At 41.5% G+C, this 26570-nt stretch overlaps 1 protein-coding gene across 2 annotated transcripts in view; it reads left to right on the top strand.

Moving 5' to 3' along the window:
* Nucleotides 1-26570, top strand: part of AMBRA1 (autophagy and beclin 1 regulator 1) — a 127496-nt gene that overhangs the window by 11894 nt on the left and 89032 nt on the right. The window contains exons 4-10 of one of the 2 annotated variants that reach the window (XM_066552259.1): nucleotides 146-329; nucleotides 992-1164; nucleotides 1942-2008; nucleotides 2607-2753; nucleotides 3912-4066; nucleotides 20763-20849; nucleotides 25197-25379. In XM_066552259.1, coding sequence (XP_066408356.1) covers nucleotides 146-329; nucleotides 992-1164; nucleotides 1942-2008; nucleotides 2607-2753; nucleotides 3912-4066; nucleotides 20763-20849; nucleotides 25197-25379 — 996 coding nt within the window. Of the gene's footprint in view, nucleotides 1-145; nucleotides 330-991; nucleotides 1165-1941; nucleotides 2009-2606; nucleotides 4067-20762; nucleotides 20850-25196; nucleotides 25380-26570 lie in introns of both variants that reach the window. The other variant, XM_066552258.1, reaches the window with a different exon arrangement.

Genomic DNA, 26570 nt, shown 5'->3' on the forward strand with positions numbered 1-26570 from the left:
AACAGTAGCCTCTTACCCTTTGAGCTCTGTGTGGGAGAGCTGCTGGGTTAAGTGTGAACAGACCCTGTTGAGACGAAGCTAACCATGGTCTAATTTTGCTGTATTCTTCTCATGCTAATGTTTGTCATACCTTCTGCATTCCCAGGACCCTAATGGCTTCCACGCATGTGAACCACAACATCTACATCACAGAAGTGAAAACGGGCAAGTGTGTTCATTCCTTGGTTGGACATCGCCGCACTCCCTGGTGTGTCACCTTCCATCCCACCATCCCAGGCCTCATTGCTTCAGGATGCCTGGATGGGGAGGTCAGAATTTGGGATTTACATGTAAGTCTTTCCTGAAACATATGTTCCTTTGATATTTGGTGGGTGGTGACTTTTTTTGGCTGAGTTTGTTTTCCAAATGTTACCTGGTAAGAGAGCTGTTTGGAAGCTTTTCTGGGACCTGTGTGTAAAAGCATAGAACAGACCATAGCCATCCTCTTCTCTCTAGAGAGGAGGTGACAGCTCCTTTGTTCAGTCCTGCCAGGTAGGTCATGCTTCTTAGCAGCACCAGTTTTATTGATTGCAATGGTACAGGTAATTCTGGAGAGCATTGTGCAAGGTGCCTGTTTAGCCTTTGTGAGAGACATGCTGTTTGTTATTCCACTGAGCCTATCTGAACTGTTCATTAGAGAAGCTGCTGCTCTACCTAGTTTGGTAAATGGCACAGAGACATAACACATGGGCTTGTTTTGTTTTGTTTTTAATGAGGGATTTTTACAGGCTGCTTGAGACACTTATCTACAAAAATGCATCTGTGGTCATTGTTGCAAGTAGCGTTACATTTTAGACCTGGCACAGACCTTGTATAGGAACAGCTGTTGTTGCCAAGGGAGCGCCTCACCTGCGGTGCTTTAGGCGGGCTGGGAGGCATGGCAAGTACATGGAAACTTAATGATAGCAAACTTTGTGACAAACTGCTTGTGGTTCTTGACTCCTCACTCTAGGGTGGAAGTGAGAGCTGGTTCACAGATAGCAACAATGCCATTGCATCACTTGCTTTTCATCCTACGGCTCAGCTCTTGCTGATTGCCACTGCCAATGAGATACATTTCTGGGACTGGAGTCGTCGGGAGCCTTTTGCAGTGGTGAAAACAGCCAGTGAAATGGAGCGGGTCAGGTGAGCTCCTGCTTCTGGGTGAAAAGAACTTATGAAAAATGGTCAGATTTAGAAAGTGTTTGTGAGGTTCCTCTGGGATGCTGCACCCTGTGCACTCAGGCAGTAAAGTGTTGCTTGCAGCTCCTTGATTCAGCTGGTAGAAAACCAGTTCTATGGGCAGAAAGAAAAGCAACTGAAAGTCATAGATCAGCTTGGTTGCTCATATTTGTAATATGGCATGTGTCCATTAAATGTCCAGAATCTACTTCATGTTGAATTGTAAGCTTAGTAATTAAACTTGTCAGCCATAAGGATGAGAAAACCCAGGAACTGCTGAAACAAAATGCTGAGCTATTACTATAGCACACTTGTAGAGGAAACTGGATTGCTGGAAACCTAATGGCTGCTTTTGAGCAATTTAAAATAAGACAAAGATGTGGCATCAAGGCACATTAATCTCTCCCCTTGTACCAATTCCATTTTGTAATCTAAACACTTGTATTCCTTTAAAATTTCTGGCTATTTCAATCGATATAGCAGTACTTACATCCAGCTTTTAACTTTGGTGTAGTGCTGCTGTGGACTATAAAATAACTGCAGTCTTCAGCTAAATACGTACATTTTTTTCTTCTTAATGCATAAACTATTTGATGTCCTTCATAAAAATATGGTGATAATGTAGTAATATTCTCACTGCAAACATGTCATGTGGGGTTTTCTTCCCTGCTGTGTTCAGCTTCCTGTGTCAATGTGGAATGTGAACTGATGATTGATATTCTGGCACTGCTTTTGTTTTAGGCTGGTACGGTTTGATCCCTTGGGACACTACTTGCTCACAGCGATAGTTAATCCTTCTAACCAGCAGGTAAGGGGAATGTCAGGGCTTGTGTTGACTGGCTAGTTAAAAGGTGCTCTATGTACTTTAGCCCTAGTCTGTTTCTAAGCAGACTTGTGTTTTTCTGAAAACCTGAAGTCTTTTTAAGCTGAGTTCTGTCTCACCTTGTTTGGTGATACAATAACAATGTAACATGTTCTTATGTGCATGGCTAATAAAATGCTTTCCAAAATGTGTTTGTTTTGCCCTCTCTGTCTGACTAATGGTGGGAAGAGATGCCAGTGGTCCTGTTCTTTCAGTTCTTTCAGTTGTGATGTTCTTTTGGATTTGAAGCTATTTGAGGTATTAACAATTCTTCCCTCAGCTTTTGACCCTCAGACGCTGATACTTCTGTTTGCATGAGCAATGTATTGTGAAAGCTCATTGGGCTGTAGGAAGAGGTTGTCTAGATCCATAAAATGAACTGAGAAATCATCTCGACTAATTTCCTCCAAGTCGTCAAGGCCTTTAGGAAGGGATTTATCGCATCCTTTCATCTGTCTGGGCTGGTAGCTGACTTTCTGCCGTTTATTTGGAAGTATAGGATTTTGCCTTGAGGTGACTGAACTTTGCCTGTTTCCTTCTGCAGAGCGATGAGGAAGTGGAAATCTCCGTGGACAGCACAGAGATGCCGCATTATCGTCAGCGTGCTATCCTTCCGTCTCAGCCTGTGAGGCGCACACCCCTCCTCCACAACTTCCTGCATATGTTGTCCTCCCGCTCCTCTGGCATACAGGTGGGAGAGCAAAACAGTGTTCAAGACTCTGCTACCCCATCCCCTCCACCGCCTCCACCACCACCACCTCCGCCTCCAGCCAGTGAGAACACAAGGGCATCTGTCTATAACAGGCTCCGGGAGCGAGTCAGCTATCCCACAGCAGAGTGCTGCCAGCACCTGGGGATGTTGTGCCTTTGCAGCCGATGCTCTAGTGCAAGACTTCCTTCTTCTCTCTTCCCACACCAGGAAAACGCACCCTCCACGTCTTCTGGGGCCACTGGCACTTCCTTCTCCTCTGTGCAGACAGAGCCTTATCAACCCCCAGAGCAGGCATCCGTAGCGCAGGAGGAGCAGGGGATACTTAACAGGCCCTCTGCTTTCAGCACAGTTCAGAGCAGCACTGCTGGCAACACCCTGCGCAACCTTAGCCTGGGCCCCACGCGGCGGTCCCTCAGCGGGTCCTTGGCAGGCCACCAGTCCCGGTACCAACAGTCTGCGAGAGAGATGGCTTCAGGCTTGGGTGGGTCTGACTGGTCCAGGACAGTGCTGAACATGAGCTCTCGGTCCGAGCTGGAAGCCATGCCTCCCCCTAGGACCAGTGCCTCCTCCGTGAGCTTGCTGTCCGTGCTCAGACAGCAGGAGGGAGGTTCCCAGGCTTCAGTCTATACCTCTGCAACAGAAGGGAGGGGCTTTCTGGCCACAGGGGCTGAGGTGAACAGTGGTAGTAGTGCTGGCCCGAGCAATCAGGCCAGCATTCGTAATGAGCTCCAGTGTGATTTGAGGCGATTCTTCCTGGAATATGACCGGCTTCAGGAGTTAGATCAGGGGATTGGTGGGGAGCCCAGCCAGTCGCAGCAGGCTCAAGAAATGCTCAACAACAACATTGAGCCTGATCGACCCGGTCCCTCCCATCAGCAGACTCCACAAAGCAGTGAAAACAATTCCAATTTGTCCCGGGGTCACCTGAACCGCTGTCGTGCTTGTCATAACCTGCTGACCTTTAACAATGACACGCTGCGCTGGGAAAGAAGCACGCCTAGCTACACACCAGGGCAGGTCCAAAGCACATTTGAGGGTGTGCCTCCAAATACCAGCCAGGTGCAGCCTGCAGAGAGAACCGAGGGCAGAGCTCCTGCCTCTAGCAGACTGCAGCTGGGCAGCTCTTCCACCCCGCAGGAGGAGAGGACCGTGGGAGTGGTCTTTAACCAGGAGACGGGGCACTGGGAAAGAGTTTACAGCCAGTCGGCTTCAAGCAGACCTGGGAATGTATCACAGGAGGCCTTAAACCAGGAAATGCCTGAGGAAAGCTCAGAGGAGGATTCACTCAGGAGGTAAGATACATGCTTGCCCTTCCTCCTCTATTTTTTCTTAAACCTTTCCCATCTAGTCTGAGTTTTTTCAACATTTTCAGAGTTAAAAACCTTTTCTCATATGGCTGTGTGCTATTCATGTAGACGAAAGTAGAGATGTTGGTGTTGATATGTTTATAGCTGCCATTGTCATGCTGCAGATGGGTTCTGAAGATTGTAAGGGCAGAGACTCTGGTAGTACAGACATGCAAAAGGATAGGCTCTTTAGCAGATCTCTGGAGTGAACTGTGCTCCTGGTGTTTCCGAGACCCTGCAGAAGCATGGAAACTCAGGATATGTTAATGCTGTCCTTTGTGCTCCCTATCACACACCCTGTCATCACGTGCTATGCATGGAGAATCTGCCCAGGGTTGGCATGGAAAACTGAGCATGAGTAAGATGTTAAGGTAAAAGGGTTAACAATAATTTCCTTAGAGTTGCCCAGTGGGGGGAAAAAGTCAAAGCCCTGTGTCAGTGGTTTGGGTATATGCAGTTGGTTTGCTGCTTATAAGAGAGGTTAGTTTTGAAAGTGGCTCCTGTTGACCTGAGCTGGTTGGAGACATGCTGATCACTGAAAATTTTAGGCTTTGCTGTCTTCTTTTTTAAGAAGGTGATTCTTTTTTTTGAAGGATATTTTTCTTCTGCTTCAGATATGATACAAGAAACTGGATAAGCTGAATTGAACTTGTGTCAGGAAAGACCTATCCTTTGTGTCAGAGTGTCTTCACTGGCTTGTGTGGATGATACAGCTACATCGGTACTTTGATTGGGCTTTCCACACTGGGTTTCAGTTTCACATCTTCTCTGTCAAGTGGTTTGTGCTCTCACCAGAGGAAAGGTTCAGTCTTTCTGTTTCTCTGAAACAGATGCTTTGAGTGTAGAAAAGCAAAATTTCCAGGTTGGATGCAGATGTAACTAACTAAGAAGGCTTTGTACACAGGAGTGCTTGAGGAAAGGGAATTCTTTCCTCTGTCCTGCAGATAAGCTGATTATACTGAGGCTGGAACAGTGACTGCCTTTCTTGTTGTTGTAGTTGCATAGCAAATAAGTGGTGGTGGTCATAAAATTATTAATCGGTTTCTAAATCCTTGCCCCAGTTTTTGCCTTTTTTTTTAATAACCTCCCATAATGAGAATCTCAAGCTGATTACATGGGAACTACTTTTTGGGCCTGAACTTACCTACTGTTAATTTAAGTCAGGTATCCTCTTGTCTCCTATTAAAGGGCATAAGAGTAAGAAGGAGCTGACAAATTTAGCTTTAAAATGGCACTTGAGTAAGTCTTGCATTACCTTTCTTTTGAAATAGTGGTACATACTTATGTCATCTCCACTGTGTCTTGTTTTCTGGGATGAGTCACTGTAGTGTCAGAAATAACAGGGCAAATAACCTTCTTATTGATTGGGCACTTGGCACGTTCTTGGACAATGAGATGTAGTGGGATATGTAGATACGATCTTTTCTGTGGTAACTATAATTTTAAAATGTCCTGAGGCATATAATTGATCCACCCCTGGATCAGCCTGCAGGAGTCTAAGGAGAGTCCTATGACTAAATCTCTGGGTCACTTTGTCTGTCATCCATGGTGATTGCTGCTGTCTGCTCCAGTGGCTGTAGCATTTATGAAGGGTTACTTGCCAACCTGATTAGCTGAGCCAACAGGTGCTTTTTGCTGAGGCTTCTGATTTGGAGTGGGTAGTTTGATGCATGAGCTTAATTCCAGAGGAATTCCTGTAAGATGGAACCTTTAGTGAAACCTTTCTGGCAGAGGTTTTTGAAAATCTCCTAGGTACTCTTTTGTTTTCCCAATCCTCTGCTTCTGTTATCAGGCTTTTCTAAAGAACAGGCACTGCAGGGGTTTCAGCTTCCCTTCTAACTGAAGTTAAGGTTATGTGTACAGTTCTGAAGCAAGAAGCTGGAAGCAGTGGGCAGTCTGGTATTAAATGCTTGTGGCAATTTCCTTGAAGTAAAACTTTATTTCCTTTCTTGTTAAACACATCAGGTGGGCTTGGGGCTTTATGAAATCTTTTCCCTTAAAAGGAACCCTGCATGCAGGATAGCTCTATCCTGCAGGTGTAATTTTCTGCCATTCTCAAATTAGTTGTTTATATTTTTCTTTATAGAACATGGGAGATGAGATTAGCTCAGTTGGGTTAGAGCATGGTGCTAATAGCACCAAGGTTGTGGGTTCAATTCCCATACAGGCTGTTACTTAAGAGTTTGGCGTGATCATCCTTGTGGTTCCCTTCCAACTCAGAATATCCTGTGAATCTATTAACAACTCAGTAAGCACCCACTTGCCTAAATTTTGCACAGAGTGAGCATCTCGTGCCAAGCCTTCATGTCTCCCAGACCTAGGGCATGCTTTCACAGTGGGAAGTCCTGGAACCAGTTCTGCACAGCAGAGTCCAAAATGTCTTTTAACCTTTGGAGCTGCAGAAGCGTGCAAAGAGGGGGTCTGAGGGTCCTGAGATATAAGCTATGTAATGCTGAAAGTGCTGATGAAATACAGGGGGGAGGATAAGCCTTCAAACCTGAGGGTACAAGTGGTAACTGGGTAACTGTATACACACTTCCAATCAATGTAATTTTGTGCCTATCAGAGTCTGGTTAATTCTTAGTGTTGGAATCCAAGGTGTGCTCATAACCTGTTTTATAATTCTGTTCTTCTTTGTCTCTCCATTAGATGTCCTCATTGGGCAATTGAGCTCTATATTCTAAGGTCAGCCAAAAAACGTAAGATAAAAATTGTGTCTCAAAACTGTGTATGTTCTCATCCCCTGTCCATGGGCAGGAATCCTTCCCTGACATGACCTTCCTGTAGAGAAGTAGCTTTCTGGGAAACATTGCCATTGAGGGTCAATTAAGTTAAGAGGGTAGTTTAGTGAAGGCTATTCTTTGAATTCTGTTGATGCAACTATGTCAGCTGGGTAAGGAGAGAATTCTGCTCTTTCTGATGGTCCTAGGCTAATTATCTTGGACTAATCACAAAGCCATTAATAAGCATTAAGCATGTAATGGCACTATTCCTCACTAACAGCTCCGGCACCTGTGTTAGGAGAAGCATGTCGCTAGGAGCCTCAGCAATACAAGGAATCCCATCACATTCAACCTGGCCTGAAAGCAGTGTGGCATTGAGCTGTGTGCTTCTTGAAGTTGTGCTGGCAAGGCATGAATTTGGGGAAAGTTTATGGTCTAGGTTAAGCACAAGTTCTTGAGACTGAGCTTCAGCTTTTCTGAGTTTCTCCACACTGATCTCATTAATTCAAATGCAAGGAGTTTTCCCCTGTGGATGTCTTTGCCTCACTTTTAACATCGAAGTGAAAAGAATCCCAGAAATCTCTGAAGCTGCCATGTGAAATGTGCTGCATAAAATTGGTCATAGAAGCTGTTGGAAAGATGTGGATGAAGGAAGGATAACTGAGCAATAGATGATAGCTAGTTTAATTTTTTTATACCTACCTGTTAATTTAAAAATGGGTTGAGGAGGTCTTGTATTAATACTGTAATCTCAGTGATGGAAATGATCCTCTAAGTACTTAAAGCCATTGTTGCTTTGTGGGTCAATTCAGGTTGATAATGAAAAGTTGAAAGGGGAATGAAAGAGGATTCTTCTAGTCAGCTGCTTCTTTGAGAGGAGCTGGTGCCACTTTCTTAAGACAGTGATACACAGAATCTAGCAGTGATTTCTGCTGAAATATGTATCAATTCAGAAGTTAATGCTAGGTATGGTGCAATGCTGGCTAATAAAACTGATTCAGATTTTCTCTTTGGCTATTTTAGTATGATACAAGTAACATCTGCAGAATTAGTGTGGGTTTTTTAGGAAAAAAAAGGAAAATAATTAGGTTATAAATTAATTTTTGTTACTGAGTTCTGGATGCAAAAAGCAAGTAGTGATGCGTGTCCCTGCTATCATGTTTCAGACCTTATTCAGTGAAACAATTCCTACAGATGGGGAAAAGAAGGAAGAAGAAAATTGTCCTCTGTAGATTTAGCTGCTTGTAATACACAGGGGAACAATTTTTATATGGTTTACCTGTTTATTTTGTCTAGAGATTTGAGTACATTACTGCAAATGAAAGGTGTGTTCTGTTCTGTTGTCAGGCAGGTTTGCATGAAACTTATCTTTCGCAAGGAAAGGCTTATTATCCTTATTCTTCCATGAAGAAGCTTTGTCTGGCAATTATGTTAAACTTCTCAAACCACTCCACTGCACTCATTCCAGAGGTCAAATTCCGTAGGCTGTGGTATGAGTAACTTTGTTCCTGCATTTTATGAATGCATGATGTTTTCACGTGGCCTCACCTATTTAGTTTGACAGACAAGATACATTATTGAAGTTACCTGAAAATCTGAAAAATCTTTTGAACCATCCTGAGTGACACTTTTGTCATGCATACAGGCAGAAAGTAGTGAGCATGTGTGAAGTGGGGAAATTCTTGTCTGGGGACCCTTGTATAAACTCCTTTAGTTTGTTTGTGAGTGTAAGAAAGACAGAGGCCACTGTGTTCTGCAAATATTTGATCTGTTGAAGTTGGCACAGCTTACCAAAGGCTTTGCTGTGTTTTAGTGTGTTGGATGCACTGTGCACAAGTGACAAGTGAAACCATCTTCCCTGGAACCGCGTACCGGGGTACAGAGACAAATCTGTGTCTTTCATTTTGTCAGGTCTTGTTTGAGGACTCTGGTCCCTCCTGCCTTGTTCTTGCTGTGTGATGTGAACACGGTCACATGTAGTACAGTGACTCCAGCTCATCTCCTCAGTGTTGATGACCTTCTGGCCGCATACAGTTCTCCTTACAGCAACTATGAAGAGAAGCACCTAGTCTGTTCCTTTTTGAATTTCAGACCTTATTTCCATATTGCTTTGCTGCCACAAGGGGGTAATGTTGCTTCTGCTCCTTGCTGTCTCCTTTCCTAACCTGAAAGTTTCTGAGTTCTTGTATGAAGGGTAGCTTGGGGACCCACCCCACTCACAAACGGCAGCCTGTCTCTGTAGTTACCATACAATTGCAAGTTCTTTAGTGTTTGGAGAAAGGCGTAAATGCGGGGGATCCAGACGGGAAATGGCTCTGTTACAGAATGCAAGCAAGGGAGGAGCTTATCCTTTTGGCTTTTGTAAGGGTTTGAAAGAGACAGATGTGTATCTAAGGTGAGGCAGGTATTTTGGCTTTCTGATATGTAAATGCTTATAAGTTAGAGCTCTAAAAGACCTCGGCAGCCTTGGAGAATTCGTCTGGACTTCTTGCTTACTGCCTACCAAGCCTATCTTTGTAACAGTCTCCCTTCTCAAAGATTTTGTTTTCATTTTAATGGCTGTTCACCCCCTCGGAGGACTTTTGTAACATGGAGCTTATTTTCTGGAGGATTGCTTGGCAGATGTTGGTTGGAGGGCTCTGTTTATTCTCTTCTTCAAGTAAGCCTTGAGCTATTACCTGAATTTTGGAGCTTTTCCATAAGGCAAAGAATATGTTTGGGGATTTTTTGTGTTGGATTTGGTTTTTTTCCTAGTGCAAATGGGTATGGTTTGCTCAATGCCTTGAGGGGATGCCTCTTCCTGCTCTAAGTTGTAGATACAGTGCTCACTTGTGATCGAATTGGGAGCAGTCTATGGGTGAAGTAGATTGACAGGGTAGGAGCAACCCCATTCCTGCCCACCAGTGATCAGTGCTGTATATGAAATGGAAAAGACTACAGTCACTTTTGCAGCTTTTGTTCCTGAGTTCATGCTGGTGGAGCCTAAGCTTCTTATTTGCAGCTCTGGTTTTTGGTGTAAATGACCAAGACTGATCGGATCTCTGCATGTACTGAGTTCTGGTAACCTCACTGTGCAAAGCACTGAATGAAAGGGTGTATGTCACTCATATCCTTGCTTTAACAATTAAACAACCAGAACACTTCCTTGTCCCCTGCCATGGATACAGAATTGCCTGGGAAGACACAGTTCTGTGACTGACATTTACCATCAAAATCAGAGAGGAGGGTAGTGCTACTCACTTTACTTTTTTGGGGGGCAGGAACTAAAACAGGAGGGAATTACCTTATATAAAGCTACAGATGTCTCTTATGGTGAAGACAGAACACATACCTAGTGTATTCTGCCTTTTGTTCCATTTCTTATTTCTCAAAATCTTTGTAGTTGCTATTTTTTTCCTAATTGCTTACAGCAGTTGTGGCTTGCTTATTCAAGTCTTTATATTATATATCTATATATTGTGGCAGTGGTATTGAGCTCACAGAGAAAGGGAGGCTTGAGCAGAAGGGCACACCTGAGCTGTGGAGAAGAGACTGGCTCAGACTGCACATCTCTGGGAATGTGGCCTGTGCTAAATCTAGACATACCCAACGTAATTTTCTTGACTCTTTTTGTTCAGACCCATTAGTTGTGGAAACCTTGCTAGCCTTGTGTCCTGCCATTTGTAGTTTGAGTTCAGTATTTTGTTTAAAGTTATGGTGTGTAGACCTTACTGGTGCTGTGGAAAGAAGGATTTTTCTGACAAGCCTTGTAGCTTTCTGACAAGCCATGTGCACTCTGATAGTTTTGGAAGAGTTTATGCTGGGCTGTTATCAGGCTTGGTAAGAAATAATTCCAAAGATGCTTTGTTACTGTTCTTGAAAATGGTGGTGAAAGAGATAAATAATATCTCAGCAGTTAGTGAGAGTATTGGAGTAAACAGAAATTATAAATGGATTTGCCAGCAGAGAGAACAGATTTGGGTTTGTGCTTGGGAAGATGTGCTTGAGGAGAGAAAGCCAGAACTGTGTGATAGGGGAATGATTGCTGTAAACATTAGCCAGGACATGTTAGAGTGAACAAAGACCTAATTTGTTGTCTGTTGCGAGCATAAAGTGAAATGATAGTCTGAAGGTGATATGAACATTCAAACATGATAATTAGCATTGTTTATGTGTGAGATGTGCATGCCGTGGACAAACTTGGTGTATATTGTTTGTTTGGCCTTTACAAAAACTGGAAAATACAAATTTGTTTTATCATGAGACTGTAAATGTAGCCTGAACTATAGGAGAAGCTGCCATGGTACCTAAAAGGTCAGTTGATGCCTTTGTGAGCTCTGGGTAATTACAGTCACCCTTCCAGCTTCGTGGTTTTTCTCCAGACTAAGCCTACTGTCTATGTGTGGGCAGGAAAGACTCTTTTACTGAAGTTCTAAAAGTTTGAGCTCTTTAGTATGCTGCTAGTTACGTGGAAAAACAAGTGAAAGAAGTGCCTGTTTTCTTGCACAAATATTCCTTCCCCTGCCTTTGCTAGTTTCCTGATTTAAGAATAATGTAAGGTTGCTAGAGCCCTGTTCTTCTTCACTGAGAGTAGGTGGGCAAGAAGGATGATGCCTTGTGCTTTCCCTTCTTGCAGTAACTGATGGAGGTTATTCCCTGCTGCTCAGTTTCCCCCAGTGCTCTGGAAAGCTGGACATGCACCTGCAGCCTTCGCCAAACTTGCAGAAAGGCGTAAGCTGCTTTTTCTTTTCTTGGCCTGAATTTAAATATGCAGCAATGACTGTAGCAGACTAAAAGGAATTCATTTCCCCATGTTCCTCTTGTAGCAGCTTGACTTGCAACCTAGGCAGGTATAAAATAACTCCTCCTCAAATACCTTCACAGTACTTTCCCATTTGAACCACTGCCCTTATTCCACCCCTCATCTTAGTCCAGGCACAGCAATGAGAAGTTCACCTATAAAAGAAATGGGTGAAGTTTGTTCCTCTGCAATCTCCAGATAAAAGAAACATCTTTCCCTACAAGTGTCTTTTCTATGGGAACTGTTCTGGAGTTTCACGTGTGCAGTGTGGCAGCAAGGAAGCTTACTGAATTTGAATTAAAGTGATGTTTTAGTGAGAATAGAAGAGGTATATGCTTCCAAACTGGCTATTATTTTTGCTCCTGTTGACATCTAGAGTTGGGTGGGGTTTTGGTGTTTTTTGGTGACGGTTTTGTGTGTGTGTGTGTGTGTATGGGGTTTTTATTGGATTGGGGCGGGGGGGGGTTGTTTGTTTTTGTTATTTTGGTGGGTGGGTGTTGATTGTTGTTGTTTTGGGCAGGTTTTTTTGTGGGGTTGTTTGTTTTTTTGAGGAATGTATATTAGAGGACTGTAGACCAAAGATCTTGAATAAACGCACATTGCTCAGAAGTTTAAAGACAGCTGACTTCAAACAGATAGCTATTTGAGGATACCATAAAACATATGAGTTCTCAACTTTCCTACAGAGAGGGAAGAAGTGTGAATAGCTTCCTGCTCTTGAAAGCCATCCTTTGTTAGGGTGTCTGTCTCCTCTGTTGTCTGTGCATACTTTCCCTGCAGCCACCTGATCCAGCTGCTGCAGGGTGGCAGCATGTCCAGACAGGCTCACTTAACCAGGTACAGTTGCTTCTGTTTCTGTTCTTTTACCTATGTGTCTTGAGTTCATGTTCATCTAGGGGATGATGCTCAGCTTATGATTAATGGAGGTCTGTGACGTGCTTAAACTATCTAGCTGTGATTTTTAGAGCTTATAGTCTGGCTTCAGATAAGTCACATTAAAACAGTGTCTAAGTTTCAATTTGGTTTTGGTTTTTGCCAAGAAACAAGTTTTGGGCAGGCTCTCAGACCTTCTGTTTCAGATTTGCTTGCTCATCTAAAAGCTCTCTGTAGCTTTCTTCACTGTGGGGAAGAGCTGGAGATGTTGGCATTGTAGTGTGTCTTTTTATTGTAATACAACCCTGTAATTTTTAGATATGCATTCAATTTACATGTACTTCATGTGTGCATTCACTCTTCATGCTCTTTAGAAATTCTTAGTGTGGTGTCTGGAGACAAAGAGCCAGTATCAAATTATTTGCTTCTTATTACAATGAGAATCTGGGCTGGAGAGCTTGCAGTAGGGCAGCATTCATCTAATCTGTGGGCCTGGAGTAAGAGGAGAGAGGGAGACCTGTGATTTGACTCATTAATACAACTAAGAAAAAGAGTGATGACTCTGGATTTCTCCAGTTGAGCTGTTCTGGTCTGTTGAATAGCTAGCATGCATTTTAAACATTTTCCACATACATATTTAACTGATTGCACCAAATGGATGTTTGTGTGATGATGTAAGTGACCTCCTCCCTTGCTCTTCTTGAGAGAGCACCTGCTGAAACTGAAGGCTGTAAATAAACAGGGTTCTTTATTTGCCAGGAAACTGACTCATTTTTCTGCTTGAAATGCATTAGTGTGAAATCATTCCCATCTTCCTGAAGTGGGAAGGCTGGACTAAGTGACTGAACTACCCTGGCAGTCATTTGTTGACCTGACTTTCCTTTTTACTCCAGCGTGAACAAGAGCATTTTAAAGGGATTGCTTGATTTGTGGTGAGACCTCTGTTTTCATAGTGTTAGAAAGCTATGGAGATAACAGTATGGCTTCTGCCCCCTCAAGAAAGACACCTCCTCTTCAATTCCCTATGGAGAAACATGAGTTATATGTAATTATCCCAGAAGCTGACGCAGATCTGTGTGTGTGGGTAAGCAGAGATTTCTGCTGTCCACAGAGTCTGTGGTGTTGGGAACTCCCAGAACAAGGAGAATTTGAAGGAGTCGTACAGATGAAGGTAGGCAGAAGAGCCCTCAGAAGAGTAAAGCTGTGTGCAGGCTGAGGGAGTTCAGTGTGTTGGCTGTGTTCTGGCCATGCTTTTAAACTTATGATAACTAGAAACCCATACCCTCTAGCTGAATTTCTGGTATAATGGCATGTTGTTAAGGGTCTAGGCAGAAAAATGCGATGTCTGTCTTCAGCTTGGTGCAGGTACCTGCCCCATCCTGAGCACTGGTGTGAAACTGCCACTGTAGAGCAAAATAGCGTGTGCAGTACCTTGAACTGATTTTAATTTCTTTCCCCCTCCTGTCCCTCTAGATTTGCCCCTGCAAAATGAAGGTGCAAGCTCTTTCATTGTTTTTTTCATGCTGGACTCACTGCCAAAACTAATCAATGCTTCTTGCTGTAGCTGGTCCTGACTCTTTTAATGTCTGTCATGGATGTGTGTTCCCTCTTGCTTGTTGAAATGATGAACTAATCATTCCCCAGATGCTGTATGATGAGGACCTCTCCATAATGCTCATTCATGTTTTGTTCCGATGCATGGCCTTTTTCAGCAGGTGAAGTAATAGATTAACAGTGCAGCCTTGAGTCTTCTCGAAAGAATCTGTCATTTTCAGTAAAGTTACTCTCTTTCCCTGTGATGATCTCTAAAGTTGCTGTGTAGTTCTTGCAGTGCTCATTTCTGCTGTTCAAACTCTTACTGACACTTCCTTGTTTTGTGTAATTGTGCACCTTTTTCTGCACTCCTTCCCACGTTGGCTGAAGACCTTATGTGCTGTCTCTTTTCTGACTGAGAAAACCAGTTTGTTTTCTACAAGATTCTTGCCCAGAATCAGTGAAGGGGAAACAATCACTTTCTGTGATAACTTCTGCCTTATATCAGACTTACTCCTCTGAACAACTCTGCACCTCCAGCTGGGAAGGATGTCTTCTCTGTCCCTAGTTGCACCTTCAGAGTTAACACAAGTTCTTTCCCACAAGCAGGCCAAAGTGTTCTACAAGGCTGTGTTTGGAAGTTGTCTCTGATCACATATTGCATCTTTGGTTTCCCTAAAAAAAGGAAATTATGTTGTAAAGGCTTCTTATTGTATGGAGTAACTTAAAAAAAAGGTGATGAAAAGGATGCCTAAGAGGGTTTGGATAGAAAGACAGCCACCAACTCTAGTTCCTCACTGAGCATGAGTTGTTTGGCACAGATGTGAACAAGGGAATGGAGGAGCTCACTCCGAACTGTAAAAGTGACTGTTGAGGTTTTAATGAGTAGTGATATTTTCAGGTTATTTGTCTCTTGCAGATGGTTAGAACTATCTTAAGAAAAGCTTGATCCTTTTGTTTGACTATATTTTCTCTCTTGATTGTCTGTTTCTGACCTGTCTTATCCAGTCTTGATGCCAGGCTAAATATGTCCAACCATAACCATGTGAAAGCTGAAGCAGTCTAGAAATGTTAGCTTAGAGGTATCAGAGCAGATTATGTTAAGAACTTAATTTTAGAACTCATTTTTTCAGGCAATCTTTAGAACAGCATACTGATTGCTTTTTTATTTTAAGCTTGAATATGAAACTGGTGAAGAGCAATAGTGTTTTGCTGTTTGACAAGGACTACAAAACTTTTATGAAAAATGAAGCTATGGAACAAAATGCTTGATGGTTTCTGCTTACGTGATTTCAATTTCCTTTTTGAAAGTAGGAAACACAGTACAGATGTCTGAAATATTTTTTTCCTATTCCTCTGAGAAAAGGGAAAGAAAGTATATCCAAGCCAGTGCATTTGGTTGTTTGAGATTTTTATTTAAAATAGTTTTCTATCAAGGCTATAATTGATCTCCAGGAATGAATTTGGTTCATTAACGGTTAATTGAGTTCAAGGTTTGAGGGAGGGTATTGGTGTTATTGGACACTGAAGAACATTCAGCTGTTTTCATGCTTTAGCTTTCTTATCATCTTTAGGTTATGCGTTGCCTGGCTCTAAGAGGAAGATGATTGAAGGGAATCTAGTTTTAAACTGTTGCTATTCTTTACCTTCTTATGAGAAACCACAGGAGCACATTCGCAGGGATGAGTACTCAGGGGAACTGAGAACTGCCTGGTAAGTTGGAGGACTGAAAAAGAGATATAATATGTAGTGTGATAATTTTCACCTCCAAATGGGCAGTATGCAATATAAAAGTCTTTTCAGGGAAGACATAAAGCCAGGGGAGGAAAATCAGAGGCTGCCAAGAGTCATCAATATACTTTTCCTTCAAAGGATAACTAGGAATTTTCTTTTTAAAGCTCTGCTTGTATCTGAAGACTGGGAGTAGGGGAGGGGTAGGTGTGATTGCTGTCCTTAGAGTGCTTCATTTTACTGGTTTGCCCTGGTTGTTGGTGTAGAGCAGCTTAGGAGGATAGCAGCTGACTGAACACCCCTTTGCTTCTAAGGAAACAACCTCAGTGCTGTTTGTTAACACCTCCCTTTTTGGGGAAGAAAACCCTTCCCTCCGTGTCTCTTGGAGTAGCGTTACTCAGTAACGCTCATGCTGTGGCACCAAATCTGAGATGTGGTGTAGGGCTGCATATCCTTAGAAACTATTACTGAAAAGTGAAATTTGCTGCAGTTAAGTATCTTCTCAAAGCCCGCTGAAATGAATCGCTCTGTCCCAAATGGCTTTGTTGGTGATGCTCATCCCCATGGGGAGAATGGGGTTATAGTCCAGTGGCTGATGTGCTATGAGGAGATTGCTTCATGACCTTTTTCCCCTTGAACTGCAGCTTCTGGCATTCAGCTTCATTTCTGAAAATGATCCCTTTTCTGCTTATAATGTCTTGTATCTGTGAATTCCTTCTCTCTCCCTTGCCTACAGGTGTCCTGTAACTTGAAGTCTGCTTCCTTTACCCCTTGCTAGTGATTGCTGCAAACCTGAGTTAACAGAGCAAGTGTAGAGCAGCAGTTCCAGAGTTGTTGGTGTCTGACAGAAAAAGAGCCTGATCTTAATCAGAGAGTTGAGATTTCAATGCTGCTGAACAGAGGAAATTTGTATCTTGTAGTAGTTTTAATAAAAAAAATAAACCCAACAAGAACTACAATCCCCCTCCTTCTAATTTAGCAAGCTGGAACAGAAGCATCTCTTAGGGTGAGCAGAGTTAATTTTCATCATTTGCAGGATTGACTGACAACCTGGAGGTTGATAATGGGTGATTTTTTTTCCCCTGGTAAGCGGGGGAAGAGAGTAGAAATTGCAGTTTCTCTGCTAATTGTACTTTATATGTCATTTGTGACAATTTCATATTGTCTAGACAGAGATAGTGGAGCAATTGCTTCCATAGAACCTAGTGTTAGCCTGTTACATATCTGGATAGCAGAAATGGGGGATGTGGGAGAGGAGGAGGTTGCTGTAAGCTGCAGAAAGGATTCAGGAGTCAAGCATGATCTGCTGAAATGTTTCAAAAGGAGATGCAAGCAATATGCGTTTCTGTTCTCTCTTTTCATGCTTCTCTGTTGGAAACTTAAATGTTTAGTGGCTAACAGTTTACAGCAACAGAGCTACTTCTCTTCATCTATGGATTATGTTTGTCCTCCTTAGCAGAATTGCTCCCAACCTTACATTTACTGTGGTAGTGAATTGGACTATTGGACTACCTTACACTTTGGCTTTACTGAAAATAAATAGTCTGTGTCTCTTTTGGGATTTTGGGTGCCAGAAGCTATGACTGTAACACCAAAGACTTGGCAGAATGCAGCATGACTTACTTTAAGAATCTTTATCTGCACCTTCCTGAGGGACAGTAGGTTACATTACCAGTGACACAGATGAGACATTTTGATTATTCTAGCAGAGTACCTATTATTGAACCCATTTGACAGTACTAAATGCATTTGGATTTGTAACTTTGGGACTCAAGGGCTAAGTCTAGAACGAGTTAGTTGAAAATGGATTTTATGTGTGCTTAGTACTCTGCCACAGTACAGGTATTGTTATTCTTTGGAGCATTAAGCAGAGATGGTCTGTCTGGATCTCATGAGCTTGCTTGTTGCCTTGGTTTGGATATTTTGCCTGTTATGTGTATCTAAATCTCTCTGTTCATTGCTCTGTGATCTGAGAGGGCATGGTTGTAGGACAATTAACTACTAATCAGACTTAAAATCAGCTCTGGCTTTTAGCAGTTACTGTTAACTGAATTAATTATCTTTGTCCACATGATCTGAATGTGGCCCTAGTATGTGGCCTGTGTGCCTCAGTGTGAGGTAGTGCAGGAGCTGGATTTGTTTTTGTCAGGCTTGGAAGGCTCTAATGGAAAGGCCATCTTAACTGAGACCATTCAACTTGGACAGTGCAAGCATAGAAAGGGTTCTGGGGAATGTATTTATTGGAGTGTTTGTAATCCTGTTCCTTACAACCCAGTAACTACTGGTCTTCCAAGGGAGCCCTTCTGGTGTAGCAGCTTCTGTTGCTGCATGGGATGGAGTTGCAGCATGTTCAGGTAATGTCACAGGGCTGTTGAAGCCTGGAGGAAGTCTCTTTACCTAGACACTTGGCCATCCTGTGGCTCAGGCAACTGTTGGTTACCAAGGTAACCTGTACCCATTCTCATCTGAGGTCCCAAGTACCTGCTATAGCAAGACTCTTCAAATATATATTTCAAGGATCTGTTGCAGTGTAGTGGTGAGAATTATAGATTCCTGAAAGTGCTGTTCCCAAGCCAAACAGAGGGTCTCCTGGCAGACCCACACCAAGTTACTTTGATGTGTGTCCTGCCCCTGCACCCTTGTGGTGTCCTCTGATTGGTAGGGTTTTGATTTCTTTCAGCATAGCGGCTAGATGCTTTCTGAAGGTGATCCCTCAAAGTCAATGGTCATCTTAGGCAGTTGCCAGTTTTTTTAAAGGTGAGAAGACAATTATGGGGGGACAATACCAGTAAACTTCTTTCTAATAGTGTTTGCTAGGCTGTGCAGCATGTACTGGTCATCTTCCCTTGTGGCTTTGATTTTACTGTGTCACTTAGTGGGCAGATAGAAAGGAGATGGGATGTGTAGTTGTGTAGGCATCAAGACTTTTTACAGGGGTGAGTTTGATGATTATTTGTGTGTACATATTATCAGAACACCATAGGCATTGCTCACATTAGGAGGAAGCTGCTGTTTCTGTTTCAAGTTGTGACCCTGTCAGAATCTGCATGTTCTGGAAGCTCTTTCTCCTTGGCTAAGTCCAGTGATCAGGCAGGATGTTCCAGCCTTGGCATATCCAAGTTGCTTGCAAAATGCTGGTTTGGAGCAGCTTAGAAAAGCAGATTTCTCAAAAGCATGTTGGTATTGCAGTGGCAGTAACCTAGTCTCAGAGCCAGTGGTTTAGAAGGGACCAGTTGCCTGAGTAGGTAGAATATCCCTTCTGCTAATTTTAATCTGTCTATCTTTCCCCTAGAATGAATTAAAGCAGTCTATATGTGATGCAACTAATAGGTATACCTGTACACCTCACAGGTACAGGACTTCAGGTATACCTCATAAAGCTGTAACACTGTTCATTCTGGATTGGCTGCTTTTTGCACATATGTACTTGGAGCAGAAGGAAGGGTTTGGTAAGACAGAATTAAAGTATAAGGACTTTTTGGGTAACCAAGGTATTCATAATATCTGGCAGTATTGAATATTAGAGCTTTTGACTCAATAACCTAGGAACAGGAGAATTAATTAAACTCAAAGTTTGAGAGATTTAATAACTGTTCTTGAATAAGACAAATGGTTGCCAAACAACTTTGTGCTAGAAAGGACAGGATTTCTTGCCTTACGCATAGTCCCAGTGCTTTGCAGCAAGTTTCTCAAGCTGACACACACCTTTCCAACTGGGAGACTGAAGCAATCTCTCGCTGTTTTCTGTATTCTTGATCTATAATGGAAATTGAAGTATTTTTTTTAATTGCTGTAAGACAGTAAATATTTTTTCTTGAGATCCTGATGGGTAGGCTGCTGCTAGGAAAAAAGACATCTCATTTGGAATTCTGCTGTCTTTATGTGGCTAGAAATGGGAGGTTGGGTGTGGATTTTATCTGGTCCTTCTTCCTGCTTCCTGTGTTAATACTTGCTGTCTTGCACTGCAAAGGCTAATGGATTATTATGAGTGTGGGACTAAATATTCAAATCTTTCTCAACAGCTGTGTGTGTGAGTGAGTAGAACAGATGTGGTGTTGGACCCCTTTGATTTTCAAACCACAACTTTCATTAAGTTACAGACTAGAAAACAAAATTTAGCAGGAGTTCTGAGGTAGAAAGACTTGAAAGGGAACTCAGCAATCTTATAAATGTGAGAGTTGTTTTTTCAACTTTCTATACCTGCCCCAAATCATCTCTCTTGTTTTAATCTAATGACTGCAAAGGCCATGAGTCAGTCTTGAAACAGTGCTGTCCTCTGGTTTATGACAGAAGCTAGACAGAGGTGCATGTAGAAGCCAGGGTGGGGGACATATTCCTGCTATATACTTCTGATTCTGCTGCCTTCATGACTCAGTCTCACTTCTCCTATATTCAGGCTGTCTGGCTGCATTTGCATACATTTCTTTCTTGAGTGAATATTTGGTATCTCTCCCTGTGGCTGATTACAATACAGAGGAAAAGAACATTTTAAATTTTTGTAGTTTTGTAGAAAACCTCTCTTTCAGAGCCTGAGGCTAAGATTCAAGATCTTACTATGGATAGACAGCAGTGGTGCCCTTAAAGTCCACATGTTAACATGTGTGTTTTGTCCCCTGCTCCCTGGCCCATTCCATATGTAGCCACCTCTGAGTAGGTAAGAATTTGACAAATGGCCAATGCAGTGGTAGTGTTTATGGACCTGATATATTGGGATGGGTTGTCTCCAGAGAAGTGAAATCTACATCTTTCTCTTGGAACTTGTAAATGGCTATGGGACCACTCTTCTTCCTTACCTGAGGTGTTCTTTCTCCTGTGCAGTGACAATATAAAACTTTGAATACCTGTGTGGTGAAAACACTTATGCCATCAAGTGAGTGGTTCAGTATGTTGCAGAATTCTCTGCACTATAGAAATAGTCTTAAGATGTTTCAGAAAGTAGGTCATATATAGGAGGGATGTTCCTGAATGGTCTTTGATGTTGTAATCTGTTTTTCCTTTCTAGGAGGTTGCTGGAGTCTTCCCTCATTTCATTATCTCGCTATGATGGAGCAGGATCCCGGGAACATCCAATCTACCCAGATCCAGCCAGGTAAGATCTAAATGCAGTCTAAAGGCATTTAAGTTTTACATGCAAAAGCATAATTTCAGTATAACTCACTGAAACCTCTGGCAATGGTTCTAATATTGAGCTTATCTCCTTCTTAATGATCTGCCGTGGGGAAAGAGCAAAACAAGTGAGCAGATGCTGTTAAGTCTGGGGGAAGTGAGGAAAACAGGAAGGAATTACCGTTGAAGTAAACACATAAGAATTCATGAAATCATTTGGGGTGGAGAACACTAGGTGGCAAACAGGTCCAACAGTAAATGAGCTGTATCACTATATTAAAAATCTCTTTTGAAGAAAAATGAATTAAAAAACAAATAGTCTTGAATGCAGTAAAGGGAATTAGGAGCTAGTGTGAGCAAACAACATGCTTAGAAGCATGAATTGCATAAATGTATCTGTACAAGACAGAGCATAGCAGAAGGTTATGTATACTTAACTAAGAACAAAATACTGACAATTATTTTTGAAAAGTCATGAATCATTGACATTAGGCATAGAAACACCTGTAGTGCTGCTTAATCGTCAAAAGAGGTGGGAGTGTTTCAGAGGACTAGAAAAAGCAAATGTGGCAGTTATCAAAAATGGAAAGAAGTGATCTTTGCAGTTTCTATTTAGTGTATTAAGAAAGCAACAGATGGGATAATGTGACCCAAAGACTCTGTCAGAAGAAATGATAGAATCGTGAACAGCAAGCAGCTTTGGAAACTTTCAAAGAATAAATCATGACAAATAAGCTTTCTTTAGATGGGTTTAGGAAAGCTATGAATGAGGAAATTCAGTAAGTGTAAAATATATCTGATTTAGCCTTTTGGGGAACGTCTTGCATAGTTGTGTGAATTGAAGGCTACTAGGATTCATCATAAAGAAGAGTACAGGAATACCACTGAAAATTAAATCTTGAGTTGCTGAAGGATGTTTGTTGTTTTGTGAGGTTTGAGGTGGGGGGTGGGGGTTGTTCTCCTCATCATTAACCCAAAAATGTGCATTTTTATACAGATAATACTCTTAAGTACAAGTTCTGAAATAAAAGGTTGTGTTGCAAATTGGCCAGATGGTATAATTGTGTTGGTAAATAACTCCTTGCTAACTGTGTCTGTAGATAAAGCCCTGTAGAGGTGAAATCTTATGTTTGGCTTTTTTCCATTTATTGTGAAGAAAGTGCCTTGTAAAGTTAATTCAAAGGCTTAGGAATGATGTAAACAAAAGTGTAGTGAAGTGAAAGTAAGGTGGAGTATGCTGCTTGGGAAGATCCTTGGGAAACCAACCTAGGTGGCTGCTGAAGGTCTTGGCAACTGCCTGTCAGAAATGCTGATAAATTTAAAAGCTTCTAAATGGCAGTTGGTTAAATGGTAGGGAAAGGGATTGCTTTACCTGGAAAGAGGAAAATTATATTCTACGAATGTTAATTTAAAGCTATTATTACATTCAGGTTTATTTTTGAATGCCAAAAGCTGCTTTATTGCTGGAAGTGCACCATTGATTGTTTCTGGAATGCCTTGTCCAAAGGAGGCAGATTGATAGAGCAGAGATTTTAAGATCTCGTTCTAGCTCTCTGAGAGCTGCCTTTTAAAAAAGAAAAGGAGGGCCTGCCTAGGTGTCTGAATTTTGTTTTCCCCTTTTGTGAATGTCTACTGTGAAGTAAGAAAATGTAAGTGTTTGTAAGAATAAAATGTAAGAAAATGGATCAATGCCTGAGTCATTTCCTAGCATAAGGGGTATGGTCAAAGATATTTTTCTACTTGAAGCCATTTTAGAACTGATGCAGTGCTCTTCATGTGACAGTTCAAGTGGTTTTAGGTTGTGGTAGAAGCTATAGTACCTTGAGTTTATAAAGAGCTTTGGAAGAAAAGTCCAGTTTTGAAACTCTTCTAAGAAGGTTAATTTGTTCTGGTAAATATCACTGTCCTTTTCAGAGAATGAGATTCATGGAGGCGTGATCAGTACCAGCTAGAAGTTTGAGTGGGATAGGATTAGAGTCTTCCTCCATAAACCTTACTGGTGTGCTGGGCTAGTAGGATATTTTTAACTGTCCCTTTAACTAGTTGGAAATTTGAAAAGTGATTAAAAGGAGTGTTACTGCATTTTAAAGGGTGTTTTTGTAGCATCATAAGTTCCAAATGTAAAGTTATATCTTTGAGAAGCTAAATAACAAGGTGGAGAAGTGAAAGGTGAAATAAACACATCTGGATCTATTAATAAACATCTATATGTGTCTGTGTGTTTATGTGTTTTAAATATATATTAAATATGTATACCTCCTTAAGACCACGCTGTTTCCAATGGAGTCTTTTTTTAAAGAGTACATAAACTACACGATCTGAAAAATTTATTTTTGAGAGCATGTGTATGTGTCAGTTTTGTTTCTGCATTTACTGTCTGTAATGGTGCTATGTTTGAATAACCTAGGTCAGCAGTGAGGCGGGGAGAATATTTTTGAAGTTCCCTCAGATTTAGAATTAATATTTTGAGGTAGACTGCAGCAGTATTTTTCAGTGGCCTTGCTGAATTTCACTAAGGTCGGTTTGGCTGTTCTGTCATTCTCTACAGTTTCTATATGTACTGGGCTCAGAAAATAATCTGCAGAAGAATTAAATTAGGCTGTCATCAAAGAACACCTACAATAATGGGGTTTTTTAATAGAAATACTCAATAAGAATTACATGTGCTCCCAGACTCCATATATGTATGTATGTATAAAGCATCACAGTGTTTGTTGGATATATCTCTAGAAAAAATCTAAGCAGCTAGAAAGTATTTTATTCCTTACACCTTTCTCTCTGTGTATCAGACTTAAGCTTCTTGTGTTGTCTTTGAGATCTTTTTCACAGGCGATTCAGTGCACACACCATGTGCTGTTAGGAAGCTGAATGTCACATCTTGTCATCGGTTATGGCCACTCTTTATTGCCTACTCTTTCTTCTAACAGGCATTGCCATGTTTTTTCTTCTGGTGTCCTGTATAATTTTAGAAGACTGCTAAACTCATTCTTCATATTCTTCTGTAAAATTCTCCCTTGGTGTGATATTAGGGAAAATAAAAGTTTCAGTGGTTACACTGCTGGACTGCTGCGACCACTGTTCATGTTTTCCAGTGTTTGCCTTGTTCCCGTGTTTCTTTTTTTTCTCTCTGTACATATTTTGATGTAGTTTTTTTTTAGGCATGCACAAAGGCATTGGCTTATGGAAAAGCCCAGAGAAGAGACCAGGTCCTCATTTATTAATGTGCATCTGTAATGCCTTGCTTTTTTGTATTTGGCCTATTAAGTCTTATGGGGAGTAGAGAGAAATGATGTGTTTGTCCAGCAAAGCCTTCTTCTTTATGTAGGCATGAACAGCTTTACCTCATTAGACAGGGCATAAAAGATTCAGGAGGAATCAAGCTGAGTGTGTTGTTCCTCTTACCCTTTTGATGTTTTTTGGCTTAAGTTTTAACACCCCTGAACCTGTAATCTGTCTCCTAAACTTGTCCTCCCCCCTAATTAAAATTCAAGTCTAACCAAATAAGGCTAATTAAATGATAAATCAAGCATCTGAAGTGTCTGGATTTTAACACTGAGTAAGTGTGTCACAGAAAACGTGTGTGAGGAGCTGTGGATATACACAGGGTGGGAAAAGAGAGTGTGTTCATTCTCAAGAGAGTAATACTGGTGTGTGATAGCTGATGCAAACAAATGCTAGGTTATGCATGAGAGAGAATTAAGAGTTAATAACAGAGGAAAGGTTTCCTTTCAGGTGGGATGAAAGGCTTTTAAAGCTCCACTTAGCATATACCTAGTGGATCTGATAAAATTGCCACTATATAAAATCCCTACCATTTAGATTACAAAGTAGTTAAAGATGTGAAACTTTTTTTCTCCTGCTTGATATTCCATGGTACTCCCTAACTACCATCCAAACAACAGCACTTTCCTTCAGTGTTTATCTGAACAGTGCTGCTGTTTGGCATTGCAGGCAGAGTTCACATTGAGACTGAGCTTGGTTCTTTTAAGGGATGCTTGCTGAGCTTACTAGAGTAAACTGGTAATAAATGAATCAGTGAGCTCCAGAGAGTACTGAGAAGCAAATTTCTCTCTTCTGTGGATGAGCTTTTTGTCTGTAGGTACTGTGTGGTTCTTCTGTTTGCAAAAGGGATCATGTGGGATTGTAGCATATAAAGGGAAAATTACTTTTCCTTGCTTTCTGTATTTAATCTATTTTACAGATAAAATACAAACAGTCAACCTTGTGATAGGCTGTTACTGGCCTGGCACTTGGAGTTCAAAAGGAAAAATAGGGCTTGCTGTCATTCTATACTTACGTAATGAGTATTTGTGTATCTTTTCTTGCTCAGGTTGTCTCCTGCTGCATATTATGCCCAGAGGATGATCCAGTATCTTTCCCGGAGGGACAGTATTCGACAACGCTCTATGCGATATCAGCAAAACCGTCTCCGCTCTTCCTCCTCCTCTGCTTCCACTTCAGAGAACTCAAGCCCATCTGTGGAGGGAAATGATCTGGAATTTGAAGATTTTGAGTAAGTGTGTGTGCTGCCTAGCCCTCTTGCTTGCCACTGTTGTCATCACAGGTCTGCTTTCTGGTTTCCTACTTGGGAATAAACCATATTGTTTATCAGTCAAAGACACCTTAGGCTTCTTGTAGGAACACGTTAAGTAATTCAATCAATAATTAGAACATTGATTGCTAGAAATAGGTCTGGTCATTTTTATTATGAAAATTAAGGATGTTGTAGGGCTACCTTCAGCACATTAGGTATCTCAACCACATTTAGAAGACTGGTTAAATAAAGAAAATGAGATTCTTTTTCTCCAATAGAACAGATGGGGAGCCAAGAGTTTTACTTGAGTTGTCAAATATTGAGACAGAACAAGAGTCACTAAGAGGCTTTGCAAGACTTAGTTCTTTGGCCTAAGGCTATAGGAGACAGATAGACATGTCCTGTAGCCTTTTCTTGCTCTATCTCTGTACCTTTGTCAAATTAGATGACATTCCTGGGATTGGGGTTTTTTGGCTTGGTTTGGGATTTTTTAAAATTTGGTGATTGTGATTCTGTGTTAAGGCTTCATTTTCTGTAAGGAGATAAAAAGACCTCTTGTGTTAAAGTGAGGAATGGATCTGCATTCAGACCTTAGAAGAATATTACTGTTAGCCACTGTATTTCCTTCTGAGTGGTTCTGCTGACGAACTTTTAAAATTTGTTCTCCAGCATCTCCTTTTGTACTTCCGGTGATATGCAGTGTAATCCCAGCAAAAAATTTATTGCAAATTTTTAATAAATGGAAGAGTATAGTAATGTATTCCTTAGATGGCATGTAAACCAAAAGCACAGGAATTTAGATTAAAATCCATTCTAGCAGCAAAGAGACTATAACTTTTCTAGCCCGTCTTCAGTAATTTCTTTTTAAATATGGGATTATTCCTGAGTAGCCTTAAGTATTTCACTGAATTTCCTCCCATTTGTGTATGCTGTACTTAAAACATAGGATAATTCTGAGCATGGTTGTAGAAGTAGTCTATGGTTATACTGTAGTATAGTAGGGTGGTGTGTTTGATGAGAGCTGTGAACTCCTCAAAAAATCTGGGTTCTTATGTTGCAACTGCTAGCAAAGGATGTTGTCAACTTCCCTACTATTTTAATTTGTGCATTCACTTGCTGCAGTGGCACATACTTGAGATGACATGTTATTAAAGCTCCATGTCCTTTGTT

The sequence above is a fragment of the Molothrus aeneus genome, chromosome 6 (assembly GCF_037042795.1).
Source record: "Molothrus aeneus isolate 106 chromosome 6, BPBGC_Maene_1.0, whole genome shotgun sequence".
Lineage (NCBI taxonomy): Eukaryota > Metazoa > Chordata > Aves > Passeriformes > Icteridae > Molothrus > Molothrus aeneus.